Source organism: Tribolium madens, unplaced genomic scaffold, assembly GCF_015345945.1.
Source record: "Tribolium madens isolate multiple individuals breed KSU strain unplaced genomic scaffold, Tmad_KSU_1.1 Scaffold_96;HRSCAF=242;Tcas5.2_LG5, whole genome shotgun sequence".
NCBI classification, from domain to species: Eukaryota; Metazoa; Arthropoda; class Insecta; order Coleoptera; family Tenebrionidae; genus Tribolium; species Tribolium madens.
In genome coordinates, this window is record NW_025401068.1 from 5,491,060 (window position 1) to 5,512,485 (window position 21,426).

Consider the following 21,426-nt stretch of genomic DNA (forward strand, 5'->3'; position numbering starts at 1 on the left):
TTTCGAATTCTTCTTCTGCGTCCGGAGTAGTCAACCTTCAATTCACGTCGTGAAATTTTCGTATATTTGATAATTAAACGAGGAAATCGCAAAACTTCCTCATTTTTTTTGTAAGGACATCCGTCATTTTTTAGTTTTTTGCATAACTAATGCGGTGCAAAGTACCAACAAATTTTAATTCCTTGTTATTATTTATTTATCAGACGCGCTTTTGTATGGTAATTGAATTTGTTTATTGTTTTAAAATGGACGAATAATTAGCTTGGGAAGAATTTGAAGAGCCAATTAATGCTGTTAAGTAAATTCGAAGATCCGGGCAATAAAAAATTAAGCGCGTGTTTGTTGAAGAAAATTATATTTAAATCAAACATTAGCTTGAAAAATTCCAATCAGGCCCTGATCAGATGCACATGGTGGAAATTCTTGGACCGTATTTATGCAACCAGCAGTATCAGCTATATAAAGGGTTGCATAAGCGAAAAAAAATTTACGAATTTTTATCACACAACATTATGAGGATTGCGCCTGATGTACGCACCCTAATATACAAAAGTCACAAAACACTAGATACAAAAAATACACATTTAATTATTGGAAATACTTGACAGTAGTTGTCAAACTAATCACTGTTTCATTAATAGTCAAGAGACGACATGAATATGATTCTAATTTATCTATCTTAATCACTAACTAACTAAAAACGTTGTAATTTTTTAAAGGGTGAACAAACTAAATAGAGGCGATTATCCAATTTTTCGAAGTTTGTAATCGAGTTCGTATTGGAATATGTATTATTGATTGTATCGTTCAGGCGTAGGCCTCGTAAAATTATGTGAAACACCCTGTATTTACTTGCTTTTTTCTTCAACAAAACACTATCTTTTAAGATTCCAAACTTTTCAGCTTTTAATAATTAGTCGCAGAGCTCAATTTAAAATAAAAATTTAGATCTTTTTGAGCAACTTAAAACCACCGACATTAACTAAATATAATAATTAGTTGGATTTGTTTTTTTGAACTCTGGCTTTTGTTCGAGTTCGATATTCGGCAACTATTAATTAATTAATTAATTAAGAAAAAAACTCCACGATCTTATGTAAAAGTTTATTAACAATAAATGTCTGGCAATAAAAATGTATAAAAATATAAAATGTCTTATTAAAAATCCATTCGGCTCACATCACACAATCAAAGACTCGTCATGGCCGGCGGCCTTGCGTAAGCCTTGGGTATGAACCCATATTTTCTCGTTTTGGGTGCATACGCCCACAACCACCCATCCACAGTTTGATTATTCAAATCGGCATAAATCCAGTCACCTCTTCTTACAGTTAAATCATCAGGGGCTTGCGCTTTGTAATCGTACAACATCACCAATTCCGTCCCGTGATAGCGCAAATCGTCAACACTCGACGATGTTAACAGATGTGAATTGCTCTGATTGGGCAAATTGCCACCCAGATTCTGATTCGTGACTCGATTCAAGTGGCCTTGAATCACATTATCGGCCGGGTAGACGAACCCTGAAGGGATGAAGCCCTCCTGGCCGTCACTGCGGACGATCCAGTACCAATCCGGGTCTTCCTTATTCAAAACTGAAACAATTTCATCACAAAAGTGGTTCTTGAGCCCCGAATTGGGGTTTTACCAGTAACAAACTCGCCACGTTCGACTGAAACGTCGTTCTCATCCCGCGCTATAAACGTGTATAAGACGATATATCTCCCGGAAGGATCCTTCGAAAATGGCAACATATCCGGTTCCGACCGGATGCTAATGGGGCTTCCGGCCCCCCGCACCTTATTTTTTCCCAACGAATCGCAGTCGCTAGTGTCCAAACCACCCTCACATTCGTGGTTCGTGTCCGAACTCTCTCCAGATGGCAATTGTGTCTCCCGGGGGAGCTTTTTCTTGATGGCCAATTCGGCCAAATGGCTGTTGTATGGCGAACAGTACGAATAAGGGATGAAGCCCTCCTGTCTTGTATCTAAACCGATCACATAAACCCAGTCGTTCTCCCGATAGAGGATATTGACGATCTTGAAAATAGCAAATTGAGGTAAAGTTTGAGTGAATTGGGGGAAGAACCTGTCCGCGTTTCACTTCGAGTTCGTCGTCGACGCATGGAGTGAAGTCGTGGAGGACCACCATTTTGGAATCGGGGGAAAGTCCGTGCTCTTTTTCGATTCCGACACGGACGAGGGTCTCGATGCTGGCCGAACCGGTGATTCGACCCATGCCGGGGGCGCCATTGATGGGGCGGTTGAGGTCTTTGTCGAGGTCGGAGATTGTAGCTAAAAAACATTTTCTTCACAAGGTGCTAAATTTATACTTTGTGTTCGTAACAACGCTGTTAATTCATTTCTTTCAAATTTCAATTTTTTGTCGAATTCGTGAGTTATGAATTGTGTTGGCCAAATTTTTTAAAAATTTTGAAATTTGATCCTAAAATATTTATTTCGGTCACAAGATTTTATTATATTTTTTTTTTCCAAGATTATAAGTTTAGTATCTTCAAATATCTACTTCTTTGTTTCAAGATCTTCTAAAAATACTCATATTCTTCTAAGACGACACAGTTTCTAAATTCTTTTCTTCAATATATTTTCAAGGCATATCTGGACGTTTGACTCGAAGATATTTGGTGCCCAAGTCTATCATATCTAAATATTTTCTTCAATTTTCACTTTCAAATATTTATATTCTCAAGATCTCCCATCAATTCAGATTCACAAAATTGAAACATTTTGTTAAAAAGATTATGAAATTTTGTCTTAACAGTCGTGAGATTTTGAGGATAAAAAGTGTATTTTTGTAAAATTGATAGTATAAAACATTTGTTTTATTTGTACTGTTCGGTAATGTAATTTTTGGTAAATGTGATCATGTGATTGGTATTAAAGAGAATTTTTTTGTCATTTTATAGTCAATGATCACAGAATTCTGATCAAAGTAATCATATTCATAAAAATTTCCCATAATCAGAGTCACAAAAATGTGAATATGTATTTTGTTAAACCACAGGTGAGATGAAAGACGATGGGTATTACACTTGTTTATAAATGATCATTAAATTACTATGATTATTATAATCGTTTTTTGCGTTGATGAATTTTATTTTGATGCACATTATCACTTTCTGTCAAAGTCAACATAAATGCAAATTCTTATCATGTGGAAGTCGGGGTAAACCACCGAGATAAGGGATAAAAAATGAATTTGTAAATAGCTCTTGTTACAGTTGTGTAAATTTGATCGAAGTGAAAACATACGAGTTATTTAATTGGCTAGAATTTTCCCACGGTTGTTATTAGCTCGTCTAGAGGCTATAAGCAACAGGTAGGCAGGTAAAATTAAAGTTTCGAGTTCATTTATGTTTATAAAATCGACCTTTCGTGATTATTGGGCGAAATATTGTTAATTGAAAGTATGAGATTTAGAGGACCAAGTGTTGAATAAATGAGAATGAGGACACGTTCATTCAGGGGCCAAATAGAACTGTTACCAAATAATTAACCACAAAAATGTATTGTGCAACAATAATTTAAAACTGTAGAATTTGAACATTTATACGTGAAGAATGTTTAAAAATTAAAGTCTACTTTATGTATTTTTTATCTAGTAGGCAATGTTGATTTTTTTGATAATTTGGGTAAGTTTTACTCACATTTTTTCTTCTTGCCGCGTCTGATACGAACAGGGCAAAGAAATGCCATTTTTCATTTATCATTTATCTCATTTTCACAGAATTCACTTAATATTTCAATAATTACAACTGTACTTCTGTCAAACACAATGATCTTTTTGATCAAAAATCACAACGCAGAGGGCGATCAAAGTTGGCACAATTCTAACCAACAGGTGGCGCTAATCAAAACACCACAATTTAATCCAGCAACTTGCAAAAAATCTGTACCACTCTCTATACAGTATTTATTTCAGCTTCAAATTAAATAGTGTTGAGTTGTTTCACACAATTCATGAAAGTAATTACAAAATTATTTTTCCCGATTTTGTCACGTGTGTAGTTAGATGGCGCCACACAATTTGTCAAGAATGTGTCATGCAAACGTCAAAGTGTCAGTGACTTTTCAGGGCCCCAGTTGAATTTTTTTTCGAAAGTTTTTCCTTTTCCCAATTTTGGAAACGACTTTTAGAGTAGTGCCTGTTTCAGTTATAGTCGTAAATAATGAAAATGCCGCCGCCTGGCATCGATAACAAAAATTCGCGACTGCTCAATCACGATGAGAACCTGCAAGTTTTCAGGTTACTGGGAAATCGGTGTCAGGTGAGTAACCAAAAACAGCCCCTTTTAATATTGGTCACTTGAGTGTATTTTCAGTCATTAAGCACAACGGTAGCCCAGCTATTTTGCACAGAACCTCCAAATCATAACCAATGGATCAAGAAAGACGTGGGAGTGCTGTGTTTTGTTAAAGACAACAGCAGGAAGAATTATTTCTTTAGGATGTTTTGCTTGCGGAAGAATATGTTAGTGTGGGAGCAGGAAATGTACAACAATATGGAATATAACGAGAGTACTTTATTTTTACATATTTTTGAGGGAGAGGTTTGTTAATAGTTTAATTGTGGCTTTTTGTCATGGGAATTTTAGGACGCCATGGTCGCTTTTAATTTTGCAAGTACTGATGAAGCAAAAGAATTTAAATTGGTCGTAGATGAGAAACTTATGGTACGCAAAAAACGGGAAGGTAAATGTTTCAAATTTTTTGTTTGTACAATTAGTATTTGATTACACATTTGTGTTCGTGATAAACTGAAAAAACACACGGAATTTATCGGTTACGTGACTTTGTTTTGAGTGAGTCAACACTGAGTTTAAGTGATTCAAATTGAGATTTGGCTCCCATTAGTTGAAATTTTTCGTCAAAATAAATTTGTAAATTTTAAAATTTTTGTTTTAGAACGGCGACAGAAACAAATAAGGGGCCCCGTGTCTCAACAAAACAACATTGTGAATTCAAACACCCTTCGCGCCCCTCACGATTACAGAAAAGTGTCAGATCCAGGTAAACCCCCCTTTTAAAATTCGAATTGACTTATTATTTCGCTAAATACAGTTGTAAAGCAAGCAAAACGCAAACGAAATATTACGAAGGCTGATATTGGTGTCCCCCTCGACTTTAAACATGTATCGCACGTGGGCTGGAACCCCGAATCGGGCTTCGATTGTGACATCGACAGTCAAGACGAACAATTGAAATCTTTTTTCGAAAAAGCCGGAATTTCGGAAAAACAGCTGCAAGATCGCGACACAAAAGAGTTTATTTATGATTTCATCAACAAACATGGGGGCCGTGAAGCGATTCAGGAATCCACGAATAGACACTCGGCGCGGAAAGCCCCAGCCGTGCCTCCGTTTACACAGGCGCCACCTATACCCCCGGTGCCCCCTAGAGGGCCTTTGAGGTCACATGTTTCCAGCCACGTATGTAAATTTCTATTTGTTATAAATGATTGTTTCAATTTTTGTAGAGAGTGGCACCCCCACCGCCACCAGCGCCTGCTAGTATCACAAATTCGGTTGAAAGTAAGTCTTTGTTGATTTTGAATTTTTTGTATTTGTGTGTATGTAGGTGAGAAAGTTATCCCGCCACCGCCGCCCCCACTAGCCGATTTCGAGTCGGTGCCACCGCCCCCGGTGCCCGCGTTCGACCTGTCGCAAGGTGACGGTCCGATTCCGATTCCGCCGGCCATGGGCTCTGCGCTTTTGGATAGTATTAAAACGGGGACGACGTTGCGACCTGTCGAGGAGCGGAAAATGCCCACGACGCCAGTGGTTGACGACTCGCGTGGACAACTCATGAAGGAAATTCAAAAGGGGTTGAAGTTGAAACCGGTTTGTGTAAGTTGAGTTTGGGTGTTGTGGGGTCAGTTTTGATTTTGTCTTCTATAGGAGAGGGATGTCAAGCCGGTGAATAACGTGGTGGAGACTAGGAGTGGAGATTTGGCTGAAGCATTGGCTAGGGCGTTGGCCGAGAGGAGTAAGGCCATACATTCAGAGGATGATGACGACGAGGAGGATTCGAATGATGACGAATGGGAGGATTAATGGGGTTTTGGTTGGGATCGAGAGAAACTGTTAAAAAAGATTAATAAAGACTTTAACTTTAATAAAACGGTGTTTTATTTCTCCCAAATTCATTTTCTTTTGTGTACTGTGTTTCTCACTTAGTCAAATTATTTTATTTGAATAAAAAGTTTGTTAAATTGTTTTTCAGATTACGGTTGTCTGTGGTTCAGAAATTAAGTTGGCTATACTCAATAATGTAGAGACAGACCAAGTGACTGTAAATATGATGAATTTTGTAAAATGGCCTACAAATAAAATTTTTATTTGGCAACATTGTTAAATTCCAACGTCAAATTTTGTAGTCAATTGTCATTAATTAAGCAACCGCGAGTGTAACCCGCCATCTAAAACAAGTTAATATCACTAATTCACTCATAATGGTTCAGTGTTGCCAATCAAATTTATTGACACTGTCAAAAAAAATACCGGGGGACTATAAACGATTGTGATTTTTTCATTTTTTTGCCTCAAGTTGGTGTCAAATTTAAAATTCTAGTTTGGCAACCTTGACTTTCAAATTCAAACGTCAAACTTTTATAGGCAATTGTCATTCATTTGCGACGGACAACTGCTGATTTAGCGTCACTTGAAATATTCTGGTATTTTAAATTAGAAGGATTACTAATAATTTCAATTCCAATAGATAGACATACACTTGAATGTAAAAAAAAAAACGCAAATTGTTTTTTTTATAATGTAATTTGGCTTGTTAATATGCCAGTTTTTTGACGTTGTCTTTGTCACCATTCACAATTTCATAATTGTCAGGCATCTTCCAAACTTCTATCAAGTTTTTCCATGTTTTTCCATTTCATTTTTAACACTGACTATGACACTGCACTGGCAAGACCACCAAATACGACATTTCTTTTGATAGTTTTCTAACCTTTTTGGGAACAATCTTTTTCATACTATGTAAATCTGTGAAAAATTGGACAATTTTGTTTCTGATAATTTGCGTTTTTTTTTGTACTCAAGTGTACATTAATAGTCACCCGGTAAATGTTGCCAACTTAATTTCAAAATCAGAAGCCACTTTGATTAAAAGTTTAATTGATTCCCGGTATTAATTATGAAACAATTTTAAACGAATAAATGCAAAAAGTTTAAACCAATTTATCGACGGAAAAACTAATCCCTCTTTGCAAAACTTTATATTTTCTATTATCTACCTCATTGAAAAATTCATAATACGAGTATGCATGTTTTCTCTTGGACATTTGTTATGGCACCTTTTTAAATCAGTTTAACATAAAAATATTTAAGATTTGAAAAGCGATATTCTCATTTAATTATAATTTCTATTTTGATACCAATTAAAATTTAAACCTTGCCCCTCGCTTTAAATAACAAACTGACCCATTGCCAAATCTTAATTACACCTCTGCTAACGCAAATCTAAAATTTTCTCCTCTCCATCTCCACCCACTCCCCATTTGCCCTTAGGTATGATTTTAGCACTTGGTGCCCAAAACAATCAAAAACTTACATAATTTAAATTCTGCTGTTGGTATCTCAATTCCGTCTGTCTGGCTAGAAAACCTAATGATTACCCATTCACCTGTCACTGTCAGTAGGTCGCCCCATTGTCCCCACCTATTACTCTAATAAGTAGGTTCTTGTATATGTGAGATATTTGTTGGTAGCGCACATGTCGACGAATATTGACCCTTCAAATGTTCGCAAACTCGCTGTGGTAGTTAAATAGATTTCAAGTGTCTCGAATCTCAAGTGTGATGAGTGAAAAAAAGGCTCAAATCTCTTGTTTAGTAAGTAGATTTTTGAAAGTTTTTAATTTTTGAACCGGAATTACGCTCGACAATGATGAACCAAAATTTTAATAAATAAGTCATGGGCTTTTAATTGTTACAAAATAATTAAAATTTTGATGGATTATCACAACCAACTTTCTAATCGTGAAAACTGAAATTGTAAAATGTAAGGCGCGTCGCGGCAAAATTATTATCTAGTGTACGAGTAAACTTGCATTTTTTTTTTTTTTTGGAAACAATGAATTTTTTTATTGGGGGATATTCCAGCAGTGTCGACAACCTAACAATGTCTGTTTACGTCATTCGGGCTTTTTTTAGTTCCGCAACCATGGGAATATTTTTTATCCGTCTTTCTGAAAAAAATCTGGATTAGCGCTCCATATCTCTCTACATCTTAATCCTCTCATTTGCATTCAAACAATAAATTACAGAATCAGGAAGTTTCGCAAATTGCGTATTTGAATTATTTCTGTCCGTGACTGTACCGGTTTGAAAATGTAACAATCAGTACTTAATTAACCTTAACCTTGTCTCAAAACGGCAATTTAATTGTGTCATTACATAATTGTCTTTCGTGTGGAATGCTAATAATCCGGAAAAATTAAAAATTCCACGGATCGGAAGAAAGTCGATTAATTCAATTGTTTTTCTAGTGGGTGTTTGCCTTTTTTGAAATTCATCGGCGACTTTCACTTTGCTTTCTTTTATAATTTTTTTCAATCGCGCGCGAATTTTTATTGCTCATCAATGGACGCGGAATTTCCAAAATTGTAACGACGGACGGTGTCGTAAAGCGCTTTCTAAAGAGGGCTTAGGAGAAGATTTTGCGCAACTTTGATCAATAATAATTGCGTACGAACATGCAAATCGAACACCTACGACACCAGTCAACAGTCGCAAAAAATCTGCCTGAAACGGCAGCAAATGCAATAATACGTTTCTTTTGTTTCACACCTACAGATCGAAAGAGCAAAAAGTTTATATAGTTATCAAAGTCATGATTTGCATTTTTAACGGTGATGAAACAGAGATTTCGCTTGATATTCAGTTATTTATTTTGCATTTTTACATTTTTTGTTTTACGTCGTTCTTTTATTACAATTAATTACACAAATGAAAATAAAAAAAATAACATCAATTTTTTTGTTCAATCAAACATGCTTATTTCGGGTCAATGTCGCAAAATGTACAGGCTGCGCCAGAACTCGCGCCCCAAAGTAAAATAAAGTAAGATAAGATAACACCTTATTTATTTATGTTGGAAAAACAATTCTTCAACTTTTTTTGCTACAGGCTGTTAGAAGAGGAAACAAGGAAGCTGTATCCTAAATTGTAACTTTATTTGTGACTTTTATTGGCAAAATTTTTGTACCTTTATAAAAAAAAAACAACAGAACTGGCGCCCCAGTGAAAAATACCATGTAAGGCTCGATACTAGGAACATGAAAAAATGTTAAAAAAATTCTATCTATAAAAATTTCGAAATTATGAAACTTTAAATTTTGCACTTTGACTCTATTTATTTTCAAGTTTTTTTGCTACAGACTATTAGAAGAGGAAACAAAGAAGCTGTATTCTAAATTGTAACTCTGTTTGTTTAATGTTATTTGTGTCTTTAATTGGCAAAATTTTTGAACCTTTACTAGATAATTATAAAAAAAACATTTACAAGATCATCAGTATCATTAAATAAACATACAAAAATAAACATAAAAAAGTCAAATGTCAAAAAATAAATGACAAAATTTTTTAAATATTTGTTCCATGTTCCTGGTATCTTGTGTTACTCTAATTTTTTTTCTGGGGCGCGAGTTCTGACACACCCTGTATGTTGTCAATAAGTATACACGTTGGCAAAGACACTGCAAGCGATAACTCCAGTATTATTAAATGTTATTAAAATGTATATCAAATGATACTTAAATAAATAACTACAAACACAAATTTGAATAAATAAAATCTTATAATTTAAGGTTGAATGTTCGTGTCAATACTTTTTTCTCAAAATAATATTTTTTCAATCAATTGTTAGAATATTTCTCTAATACGACTAAAGTTGCTTCCAAAAATGGCAATGACATTGACTTCACAAGAGCAAAAAAGTTTTTTTAAGGAATTAAAGATTTTTAAAGTCAATCTCGCATCAATTACCAACTATGTACTTCTTAAATCATATTAGTCATTTTAGTCAAAGAAGCTTATTTTTTGGAGACTCAACTTTGGCTTTGATGATTTTTCCCATTATTAAAAATTACACTAGAGACTGTTGTCGTTGTATCTATTGAATGATGTGTTGCTGAAAACTTAAAATTAACTCTATTCAAACTTTTCAATTTTTTCGATTTAAATTGGAGAAAAATAGAAATCTAGGATCATCAAGGGTAAAATGAATCAATAAGTACTAACATAACACGAACAATTAATTTAAATTGTAAATATAGTCTCAAACAACTTGCAAAGTGTATTGACTTATTTAATGAATATGTTATGTTTTTAGCCTTCTAATAAAGCCTCTGACACACAAAATTTCTATCCACATTTACATAAAATTAACCTGCCATCCAAGTCCATTTTTAAATATTATATATTTCTGTAAAGCAGATTGAAACACATATTTATATTTTTTTATTACATTTTTTTTATTACTTGTTTTTTATTTTTGCTTCTCTTGAGGTGAAAGATTTACAAAGTTGAATATATTTTTTTAAATAACTACTTTTATATCACTTGTAACGTTTAAGATCATTTCCACTGTAATTTTATTGATTTATTTTTTCATAGTGACATGTATAACATACCTACCTAAGTATAACACAAATTGTTTATTTTATTTAATAAAAGTTTGTCCATTTGTTGAAAATTMGCCAACTTTCGCTGCAACAATTTCCGATTGAAAATATTTCTTTCGTAAGCAAGCACAGTCATCAAATTGCCATTTAGTGAAATTGCCATTTGCCCCATCCCAATTCGTGGAACACCTCAACTTTCGTTAACCTTCCATACTCGCCCTTGTTCATAAATAGGATGAACGCTGTAAATAGGAAATTGGTTCTGCACCATCGAAGGATTTCTTCTAATAATGACTTGCGACAAAAAATCGAACAATTAGACCCGATGACAACCTTAAATTGATCGATTAAACCAAGTGAATGATTTTCTTAATTCTCAATGCCGAAGTCTCAATCATTTATCATTTTTTTAGGTCTTCGTTTCCTTGCTGTTAACAACGAAAAGCCACACTTACTGCACCAGCTCGTACGGGAGGGAAACGTGCAGCTTCCTACCCGCAGCCCCAGGAAAAACACCGCCGTGCGCTCTGCCGGGGCTCACATACTGCGAACATCCTGAACACTACCCTGGGTAAAAACCTTTTTATATAATAATTATTTTTGACTTGTTTTTCTAGCGAGAGGATTCAATATTTGATACAAAAATGGCGGTTTGACCACTCGACTATTCTCATCGATGAGTCCAAAGAAGACTTCACTTCGTACTTTTACCCCCCGCCTAAACCAAAATATGGCCCCCCTAACACCCTACCCACTTACTACCCCGAACCGATCCATATACCTAAACCCAACTACGTTTATGAACAAAGCTCTAGAGCGGGAAATACTTATATTCCGCCCCCTTACAACTCCACTCAAACTTTTACAGGATATCCCCAAGGCCAGTATGTGAAATACAAATACTCAAATAATATACCACCAAGTGTTCCAAGGGACGTTTACGGTCCCCCTAGTTACTTATCAACCCTTGCCCTACCCCAAATCAACCCCTATGCGAACAAAGTCTGGAACAGAAAAGACGAAAAGTACGGGAAAGCAATTTTAATTCGAAAAAAACGTTCGAGTCATTTAAGAAAATTGAAATCTCTGGTTTTGCCATCGAATAGTACTGCCCATGACCGCAAGAAGCGCCAAAATGCCCTCACAGGGCAAACCTTATGCACTTCAAGATCTCAGTATATCATGCCTAGGGCAGCTTTGAACAACAAGGGAAACTGGATGTATGTGGTAAACATGCCCGAGTTGGACAACAGATATAGTCAACTTGTCAAAAGTGAAACTTGTGCGTGAGTAACGACTCGGCTTTGCCTCGGCCGTAGAAAATCTCTTTTTTGCAGGTCGCAGACTTGCAGTGGACTTTGTAGCCTTCCTGTAGGATACACGTCCAGATGCGAGCAGAAATATGTTCAAAAAAGATTAATAGCATTGGAGGGGGCTGGGAATGAACTCTACACCGATGTGTTCTGGTTTCCTAGTTGTTGTGTGTGTACTATTTCAAACGGCTGATTTTTTATATCTTGTACATGTAGAAAATTAGTTTTTTAAATTATAGTTAAAGAAATGTTTTGTGTTTTTTTAACCTTCTATTATTGGTTGCATAATGAAGAAACATTGACAATAATTTTGCATTACAATTATCTATAATGGGGCAATGCTGATTAACACGTCTTTCATTATTTGTTGAGAAATCATCCAAGATAAGGTATGTAGGTTGCGTTTTTTGCCGATTGTCTTGTTCATTGCTGGAGGTGTCTCAATATGAAAATTATTGTTTATCTAATTTTTACTAGGGCTGGGCGATACCTATATTTAAACTCCATTTTTTTAAAAAGGAAATATTTTAAGAGATTATTTGGAATGTACTATTGGACGCGTAATCAGCCTAGTTCATACGATTTAAGTAATTTTGAAAATTGATGAATTTTTTGACTTGTGTTATTTTAACGAGAGTTTTGAATTTTTTGTGTAATACATAGTTAATAAAAAGAAAAAATGCAGGAACATTCATCAAACATCATCTAGTCATTCAAAAACCAGTAATGTATCAGCAACTTTTTAGCGTATGACAACTATCTTTTTTTATATGATAAAATCGCTCAATAGAGAAAATAGTAAGTATAAAAAATGCGTGTTACAACCTCTCTTTATGGTACTCGTGCATTTATAAAATTCGCCACTGTGTGGCAAACTACTCGTATCACAATGAGAGTGTTAGTAACACTTGTTTTTTAATATACTATTGCATTTCAATAATACTAAACACAAAAATATACTAAATATTTAATACACAAGACGATAAAGAAATTATTTATCTACGAATGAAAATGTTAAGTTTACGAGTGACGAAGGAACGAGTGGACTTCTTTCACGATACTTTGTTATCGTCCTGTATAATATTTCCTTTTATTTTGTACTCACCTATCAGAATTTCTTGAATATAAACAGTAGATAAAAATTACTTTCTTTCACTAGACGATGATAAAGACTACTTTATCGGCTGATATTAGTTAATAAAATATAAACCGTAGACTTTATTTCATTAGACGATAAAAGACTACTTTATCGACTGAAATTAGTTGATAAAAGCACTCTTTAAGATTGAGTACAAAATAAAAGTTAGCAACTGATTTATGAACTGATTTATGGTTATAGACCCCATTTTACTTGTACGCGTTTTATAAGTTGCATACGCTTATATAAAAATACTGTGTTTTTATTTTAATTTGTGAAATATATTTTAAAATACGTATTTTGCACATGGTTAAAATGTCAATTTAAGTCCAAAAAAGCTAAAGCGTGAATGTAATTTTTGATTGCTTCGTTTTGTTTTTAATTAAGTAAAGATGCACATGCACTATTTTGGAAAGATTTTTTTTTTATTAAACACTAAACCGGTAAAATGTGATTTTAATGTTTTTGGTGTATGTGTTTTAGAAAATTCAAGCTATTACTTTATACATGGTTATGTAAGTATCAAATATTAGATTCTTGTAGCCAGAAGCAAAAAAAATGGTCACCATTAATGTCTTTGATGAGATTAAAAAAAAAACTGTATTTAACAATTATTTTGTGATATTATGGGTGCATCTTCTAACAAAAGTTATTTTATTGTTATGATAGGCAACCAGTAATACAACTGTGCCTTGCATAAATTATTATCAAGAATAAAATAATTTATAATTTATTTATTTTATTACTTAATGCGTTATAAAACCAAACAATGCGTCTGGTAAATAAAACACACTTGTATTTTATTTATTTATTTACAAAACATTATCATAAATTACCTAACATAACAAGAGAGAGTATTTGAAAAATCAGGTCCCCGAACTAGAGTTTATAATCTATTATTGTCGTTATTTACATTATTTGAATTATAAACTGTGATTCCCAGGACCTTATCACTCACAATCTAATTTTAGTTCAATAAATAATCCTAGCTACGGCAGTGATTGGAGAAATCCTCATCACCGAGTAAAAATTTGTCACAAGCACGTGTTTAGTATGTTAAATCGTTCATGTTGGCGTATGTAATTATTTAATAAGGCCTTGGATCGTAAGGCGTTGCATCGAAACCTACATATCGGTTATTTTTCCGGTGTTGGAAGCCCGTCCCAGGCCCGGCGTTGTAATAAATGACCCTGCGGATGCCAAATGGGTCGATGTACCCAAAACTACCAGATTTCTTATCCCCCAGGTTCTGCTCCTCGTGGTAGGCCCTGGGTATGTAGTATCGGAACCCATCATTGGTCACCGAAACACCATCATAGTACTCGTACTGTGGGTCGTACCCATTTCCCAAATTGTTCCCTGTGTAGGTCTGTCCCCGGTTATCAATAGGGTACGTGGGACCGTTTTCAAAAGTCAAAAGTGGGTCTTTTTTGTGGTGGTCGTACTGTGGGGCACTCGAATAGTACCAAGGATTGATACTGAAAGGTGCCGGAGTACTGGATGGTGGAAGATACGCAGGGGTGGGCTTCGGGGTCGAAGAAATCGAGTTTTGGTTTATTTCCACGTATGGGGTCACACTAACCGTAGGTGGGGCCACGGTGGTACCCTTGACTAATGTACCAGCAGACGCTGGTACTTTCTTCGCCGACTTGATCGCCTGTGCAATGGGTGTGTCTCTCCCAACGTACAAATTTTTCGTTTTGAGGATTCTGTAACCGGCGTTGTCGGCGATGTAATCGCGTTGCCGGAGGAACCCATCGGCGTCGATCCAGGCGTAGGTACCAACGACGGTACCATCGTCGAGTCGTTTTTCTTTTCGGTATTGACCGCTATTCGTTTGGTAGCGGAAGTATCGTTCGGGGCCTTCGTCGGTTTGGATATGGTACTGGGCACTTGCTGGGTTGTTCCAGTCACTGGTCGATTCGATCGGAGCAATGGCAAGTATCGCCTGAAAGGAAGGAAAGTGATTATGCAAGGAGTGGTTAATTTTAATGAATGAAATTTGACCGGAAAACAGTTTTTTTGTGTGAATTGTGACGAGATTAAATAATATCACTGTTGAGTAACTGGTGTAAGTTACCTTCGGTTTTGCTTGGTATTCATGGGACACCACTAGTTGGGTCAAGAGCAACCCATATTTGCATCTTAATCAAATCGACGCAAATAAATCAATAAAAAATGGGTTCGTTTTGTTTTGCTTGGTACGAGATAGCCCATGACCTTAACTCTTGAATAGTTGATTAAATAAAGTAGACAACATTGAATTTTTGACACAAATATAACTCAATTAATATAAAATCGATTTTTATTTGGGCCAAGTTGACGCATTGACCTTTTAAAGAACTAAATGTGCGTCGAATTGCGATGATGTTAAATTGCTGAATTGTCATCATCATATAATTTAAAAGATGATGGAAAAGCATGAAAGTGGTGATAAAAAAATCAAAACAATGAACAATAGTTGCAGTTAACATTTACATACTCACAAGGAAAGTATTTTTAACTGAGGAAAAGATTATGACTGGAAAAATTATAATTAAATGGTATGAATGAAAGTTGCTGATAATTCGGAGTCAAGGCTGGATTTATCACGATTTGGATCTAAAATAGATCCAACGATTAGGTCCGGGTCTTTCAATATGATAAATGCGGAAAGAAAGGTTTAATAGTTTTTGATAACTTGTTTTGATAATTTTTCAGGTCAGTGTTTTTTTTTCTCACAATAGGTTTTGCTGAAGTGCAGAAGAATGGTTTGATATTTTTCTTAAAGTCAATATTTTATTTAATTGGAATTAAAAAGCTTTACGGAAGTAAAGTAACAGTGTCTAAATTATAGTTTGTTGCATAATTACTTAATTAGGAATATAAAATGTGCTCATGACAAAATTTTATCACAAATCTTGAATTATTACCTTTTTCTGCGTGATACACATTTGTGGGATATTTTGGAATTTTCAAAATTGAGCTTTAGAAAAGTTGTAAACATTTTATTTATTTTTTTGATAGTAATTTGTTTAAAATTGGGCCACACAGTGGAGGATTTTAGGGCAGTTTTTAAAAAAATGGCTTTTTTAAAAATAATTTAATGTTCGTTTGCAGAAACCTGTTAATAATATTGACCACATTTATAGTTGCATAATAATTTTGTAGAAATGCCAATTGCTGAAATAAAAAAATTAGACCACCTCGTTGGGTGCAATTAATTCCCGCAGTTGCATTCAATCTCCTTCTGGCGTCTAATCACCTCTTCCACTAACCTCATTACGTCACATTCCATGGGTCAAAGCAATGGAAAAGTGTGAACAGTCATAACTTTAATCGAAAATTTTCATTTTCTTATCCCCGAGATAGCACCATTTTCGCGTCGAATACGTGCGACCTCGTACCACCATTTAGGGCCCAAATTCTCGACGCGTGTGATCCGAATGCGAAAAAACGACGAAATTCAACAATAGTGGAGACATATCCACGTAATGGTATTACACATATATTGCGTAGGTCGCCCATGGAGCCGATCCATTTATGGTATGGTCGATTGTGCAGGCTATCGGAAAAGTTGAGAAAAAAATTCGAAAGATGTGGAGCGAATTATTGTACTGTGGCGAATCTGAATTGCATCAGAGTGGCGATTTTTAAATGTTACTAGTTTGAAATGTCAACGGGTGTTGGATTCAGGGTGACCACGATATGGGTCTGGGTTTCTGCATTGCTGGAGGGTGAAGACAAACCGGATACGACATTGTATGTACCACGTGGGTTTGCAATGGGGCTATTATTGGTAGTTTTATTAGGTAACGTTGAGTCATTGCGCATTTATGATAAATGTTTGTTGAATTATAAATTGTTTGCATATTTTTAGAAATTCTAATTGGAGTATGAATTACGTAAATCGAGATAATTTATAGTGCGTGCCCTAAAGGTACACTTTCGCTACTTGCACATTTCACTGCTTTTTATTTTCGAACAGATTGTGTTTCAGAAATGTATATTAGATCGTTTACATGGTAATTATAAATTTCCCATCAAAGTGACCTGTGACTTTAATAAGTTTTCTTCAAAAAGTCTCTACATTATTCGGGATTGCCAACTTGATTTTATTTTAAATTTTTTTAAACACACGATACGAAACTTTATTTTGTTTCTGAATGTTACCAACTTATTTTCAAAATTACGGGCTACTTATTTAAAATTTTAATCAAACGTCTGGTATTTACAACATTTGTAAAATAATTTTAATTGAAATTAAATTGCTTTGTACAGTTCAGCCTTGTCATTTCGCTTTCTGTCCAAAAATTTCTTACGCTATCGTTAAAAAATTTTCGTTTTCAAGGTTCCATCTGGTCCAAACTCGAAGAAATAGCGAAAGTTCATCAAATGAATGCCAGTTACGTATTCATTAATTTATTCATTTTCACGGTTTTTAGACAATCAGTATTTCCAACAATAGCTCTGTTATGAAACTTATACAAAATTCATCCAAACAGATTTACATTTCTTCGAAAAATGTTTTAGGCGTGTCCCTTTTACCTCACGATTTGACTCCGTCATTGCAACTTTCAGATTTGTAATTAAATCTAACGCAATTATTCTTTTTCGGAACAAAATCTTGTTGGGAAATCGGCAAAAATAAGGCAATTTTGCGACTTTCGAAACTATAACGAGGCAGTTTCAGACGTGTCTTCTGCCCTACACATATGGCCACATACTTTTACCCATGAAAAGCGATTTGCAGAGAAAGTCAGATTATGGACCGGATTAGCTTTGATAATAATCGCAATTTTCGGTCCTAATCGTGGGATTTCGCGTGGGATTAATCCGCTTCTAATATGGCAAAATCCCGATAGTGCGTTCAGTGCCCTGCCCTGAGAACCACCGACATAAAAGGTGTCGATAATAATTAAAACAGGTTTCAAAGAACGAAAATTAAAGACACGACAGGACATCTTTACGGGGATAATAAACCGAAAGAACTGAAGAATTGCTTATTCATGAAAGGAACGACACAAATTGTGGGCGAAAAGTAGATTAAACACCTACAATGTTTCTACTATTTGAAGGACGATATTTTTTCCTAAAGTTGTGTGTTTTTGTTTCAGGATGTGGCAAAACCCACACAAATTAAACTGTAACGAGTTTGCACAAAATCGATTCATAATTTAACAATAAATTGTTACAAAATCAATATTGTGCCTCGAGCTTAATTTGTTTAAACTAACCCAGTTTTGGCTGTAATTATTTGGAGGTTGTTTTCCTTGCAGGAAACTGCTTTTATTGAAAACTTGATCACAAAACAAAAAAACACAAATTAACAAATTGCGAAATTTTTAATCAGTTTATTTGTTTCATTTTACAAATATCCAAGTGCGTTTTTAATTAATTTTCGTTAGAACTTTAAACCAAAACAACAAATTTTTTACCAACAAATTAAAAACTGTTGAATAATAAATATTATTAACAAATTATGTATAGGATAAGTTCTAAGAATATAGTCTTTTCTACTTATAATAAACTGTTGCATTGATTCATTGTAGAACTTATAAATATAAGTTAATGAAATTAAAAAAATTAGGTATCTTTGTGCATTTGCAGTTGAATAATTTAACGATAATTTATTTAACAAATTAATTAACAGTGTCGAAAAAATTTGCTAACATCGAGTACCGATGTGTAGGGACTTAAAGTTTTAAATGTGTGACGAATTTTACTAAAATAATTTTAAAATAAGTTAAGTAAGTACTCATGAAGTTTAAAAAAACATTTTTGAAGCACAAAAAATGATTATTGTTTGGTTAATATCTAAATATTTTGTAAACTGTCTTCTTCAGGAAAAAAAAATGTAGATTTGTAATCTTTAGATAATTTTACGAAAGGCAAAATTATAATCAACATTTAATTTCAATATGATAGAAATTATAAAAATATTTAAAATAGTTATTTATTATATAAGAAGATAAACAATAAAAATTACTTTATCTACTGAAATTAGCTAATAAACATTGAGGTAATAAACGTTGAGCTCTTTAACATTGAGTACAAATTAAAATATTTTATTTGGCTTTGGAAAATACATATTACTTAAAATAAAATTAATAACATATAGATTTTTTTTGGTTTTGAAAAAATAGCCGAAATAATTTTCAGATATCGAGTAGTAGGTATTCAAAATTTGACGAATATTAAAAAAAAGCTAATTATCCCCTATTGTTTATATTATTTATATTAATTTTTAACATACTTATTCAACAGTAGTTTTGTATCATACACTAACTAATTGAATAAGAGAAATAAACAATGTTTTTTTTAATTTTCATATTCTCTACTAAGCTTTTGTTGGAAAGTTGGAAAGACGCATTTTCGTTCGTCAAAACAATGATAATTAATAATACGATGATAGATATAAAAAGTTTTTAAAAATAATGAAAACAGCAAATTTTATTTGTTTCATTAAAGTATTAAAAAAATAGGCGAGTTTTCGTCACAGATGTTATGTTATTTCAAATCCCTTTGTATAAGAAAAAAAAAAGATTTAAAAAAATAAACAAAAGATGTTATTGTAACAATGTTTTTCTATTTTATTTAATTGTCACTCTAAAATGTTAATGGATTACAAAAATATTTATTTTATTTTTATTTCAACAAAACAAAATGATACATTATTCGTTAAAATAGCCTATGTATATTTTCCATCAGATTCTAAATTTTATAAAATAAAAATATCTTGCAAAGATTGTATATGAAGCAGTGTAAATACTTGTATTTGCCATTACTTAGCCCAACGCCACCTTCACCTCCACATTTTTTTTTTAAATTTTCACAATGTTTAGTATTTTTTACGAACCATCAAAACAGCACCATAATGCATCATGTTTCCGTTCACCCAGCATTCGTGCTGCACTGCCACAGTTGCACTAACTATCGCACTGACCAGCGCGCGAATAATCCGGGGCTCCGGAGTTAGAGATGTGGGCGTGCCTCGTCACAAGTCAGAGGTCATGCGGAGGCAAGGTTGTGCGTGTATTACACTTTTTTCAAGCACTGGGTATTGTTCCAAGTGACATGGATTCCTAATAGTACTCGCAAAGGTCGAACAATTATTCCAACAAATTCGCAGTTTGATAATTATCGCTAATTGTTTACATCGCATGCAAATGCACGCCCAGTGTTTAGCCTCGATGTTAACGAAAATGTTTGCGGATTGTTGGTTTGGTCAAAATATCCTCCGGAAATTTGAATCATAAGTGATTTTTGGAAGATTATGAATACAGAGAAAAACCACGTGACCGCAGGAAATCGACTGACTAATTGAAATGACGTATTTAAATTCTCATTATGCAATAATTTAAAAGAACACATTGTTTGCTTAGGTTTTAACGGAACAATAGTGAAAACTGTTAACTCTAATACAATAATTAAAAGTGAAGTAAAAGTTACTTTAGGACTTATTTGGGTAGTACAATCGATGCTTGGACTGGTTTCTAAGTGAGTTTTACTTCGAACTAAAAGTCAATAAAAAATAAATTAAATTGTGACGACATTTTTTATAGACAAGAAGCAAGGAAAACGACAAAACAACTTTTTATGCTTTTTCTGTTTACATTAAATCTACTGAAGCAGATCGCGTGTCGTCTTGGAAAACCGCATTATTTAACTTAAATTTTGTCTAGTTTTGATAGTACAATTGTAATTTTTTTTATTAATATTTATCTTTAAATGAAAAAAAAAAATACTATTAAAAATTGGTCAAAAATGATTACAGTATATTAAATTTCTAAAACTATTTAAATTGTAAGAAAAAAAGTGTAAGCTAAACTTTATTGTTTTCCTTTAAACCAAAATAATATACGACCAAATCTCAAAAATTATATCATAAAAAACAGACATAGGTTTGCTGTTTTTGGTCAATAATTCTGTAATTAGAGTAGGAAATTGAAAAAAAATTGACGATTTAATTATTCTCTAAAGCTGGCTAAAATTTGTTTATTGCCCAAAACATATTTTAACTTTAGAAAAGAGAAGTATAAGAATAATAAATTGAAATAAAAGTATATATTTTATTTTTGAAATTTTTACACAATTTTTTTGTAAAATTAGTAAGTTTGATGTGGGGCATTCTGCTGATTGCATCAGTAAACACAGATTTAAAATTTTTAGTTGATTGTTAAATAAAACTAAAATTCAAATTAATCTTCTTTAAGATTACACAGAAAATGTGTATGTTAACTAAAATTGATTTTGATTTTTATTATTTTGATTTGTACTTTAGGTTATAGTTTCTGTATTTTGTAAAAAATAATTTAGCAATGATACGAAAATTAATTAA

The 21,426-nt window shown here is 33.6% G+C and overlaps 4 protein-coding genes across 5 annotated transcripts; 2 read left to right on the forward strand and 2 right to left on the reverse strand.

The window, feature by feature from the left end:
* Positions 1–1,090: 1,090 nt before the first annotated feature.
* Positions 1,091–3,997, reverse strand: LOC123013379 (SH3 domain-containing protein Dlish). The gene is made up of 4 exons (XM_044411856.1): positions 3,668–3,997; positions 2,089–2,294; positions 1,649–2,039; positions 1,091–1,595 (listed from the first exon to the last, which is right to left on the reverse strand). Exons 1-4 carry the CDS (start codon positions 3,714–3,716, stop codon positions 1,189–1,191), a joined length of 1,053 nt encoding a protein of 350 aa, XP_044267791.1. The 5' UTR covers positions 3,717–3,997; the 3' UTR covers positions 1,091–1,188.
* LOC123013378 (neural Wiskott-Aldrich syndrome protein) lies at positions 3,243–6,135 on the forward strand. Its single transcript, XM_044411855.1, has 9 exons — positions 3,243–3,339; positions 4,175–4,288; positions 4,343–4,570; positions 4,616–4,712; positions 4,926–5,030; positions 5,082–5,449; positions 5,497–5,551; positions 5,598–5,866; positions 5,918–6,135. The coding sequence occupies exons 2-9, from the start codon at positions 4,190–4,192 to the stop codon at positions 6,071–6,073; spliced, it is 1,377 nt and encodes a 458-aa protein (XP_044267790.1). The 5' UTR covers positions 3,243–3,339; positions 4,175–4,189; the 3' UTR covers positions 6,074–6,135.
* Positions 6,136–7,729: 1,594 nt separating this feature from the next.
* On the forward strand, positions 7,730–12,210 carry LOC123012799 (protein spaetzle 5). 2 transcript variants are annotated; one of them, XM_044410940.1, is made up of 5 exons: positions 7,730–7,863; positions 11,069–11,226; positions 11,273–11,539; positions 11,588–11,941; positions 11,993–12,210. In XM_044410940.1, the coding sequence occupies exons 1-5, from the start codon at positions 7,831–7,833 to the stop codon at positions 12,159–12,161; spliced, it is 981 nt and encodes a 326-aa protein (XP_044266875.1). In that variant the 5' UTR covers positions 7,730–7,830; the 3' UTR covers positions 12,162–12,210. The 2 variants fall into 2 exon arrangements, with proteins under 2 accessions (XP_044266875.1, XP_044266874.1); XM_044410939.1 differs by having other exon boundaries at positions 11,273–11,941.
* A 1,689-nt stretch (positions 12,211–13,899) lies between these two features.
* On the reverse strand, positions 13,900–20,079 carry LOC123012443. Its single transcript, XM_044410358.1, has 2 exons — positions 19,945–20,079; positions 13,900–15,054 (listed from the first exon to the last, which is right to left on the reverse strand). The coding sequence occupies exons 1-2, from the start codon at positions 19,969–19,971 to the stop codon at positions 14,194–14,196; spliced, it is 888 nt and encodes a 295-aa protein (XP_044266293.1). The 5' UTR covers positions 19,972–20,079; the 3' UTR covers positions 13,900–14,193.
* Between the last annotated feature and the right edge of the window lie 1,347 nt (positions 20,080–21,426).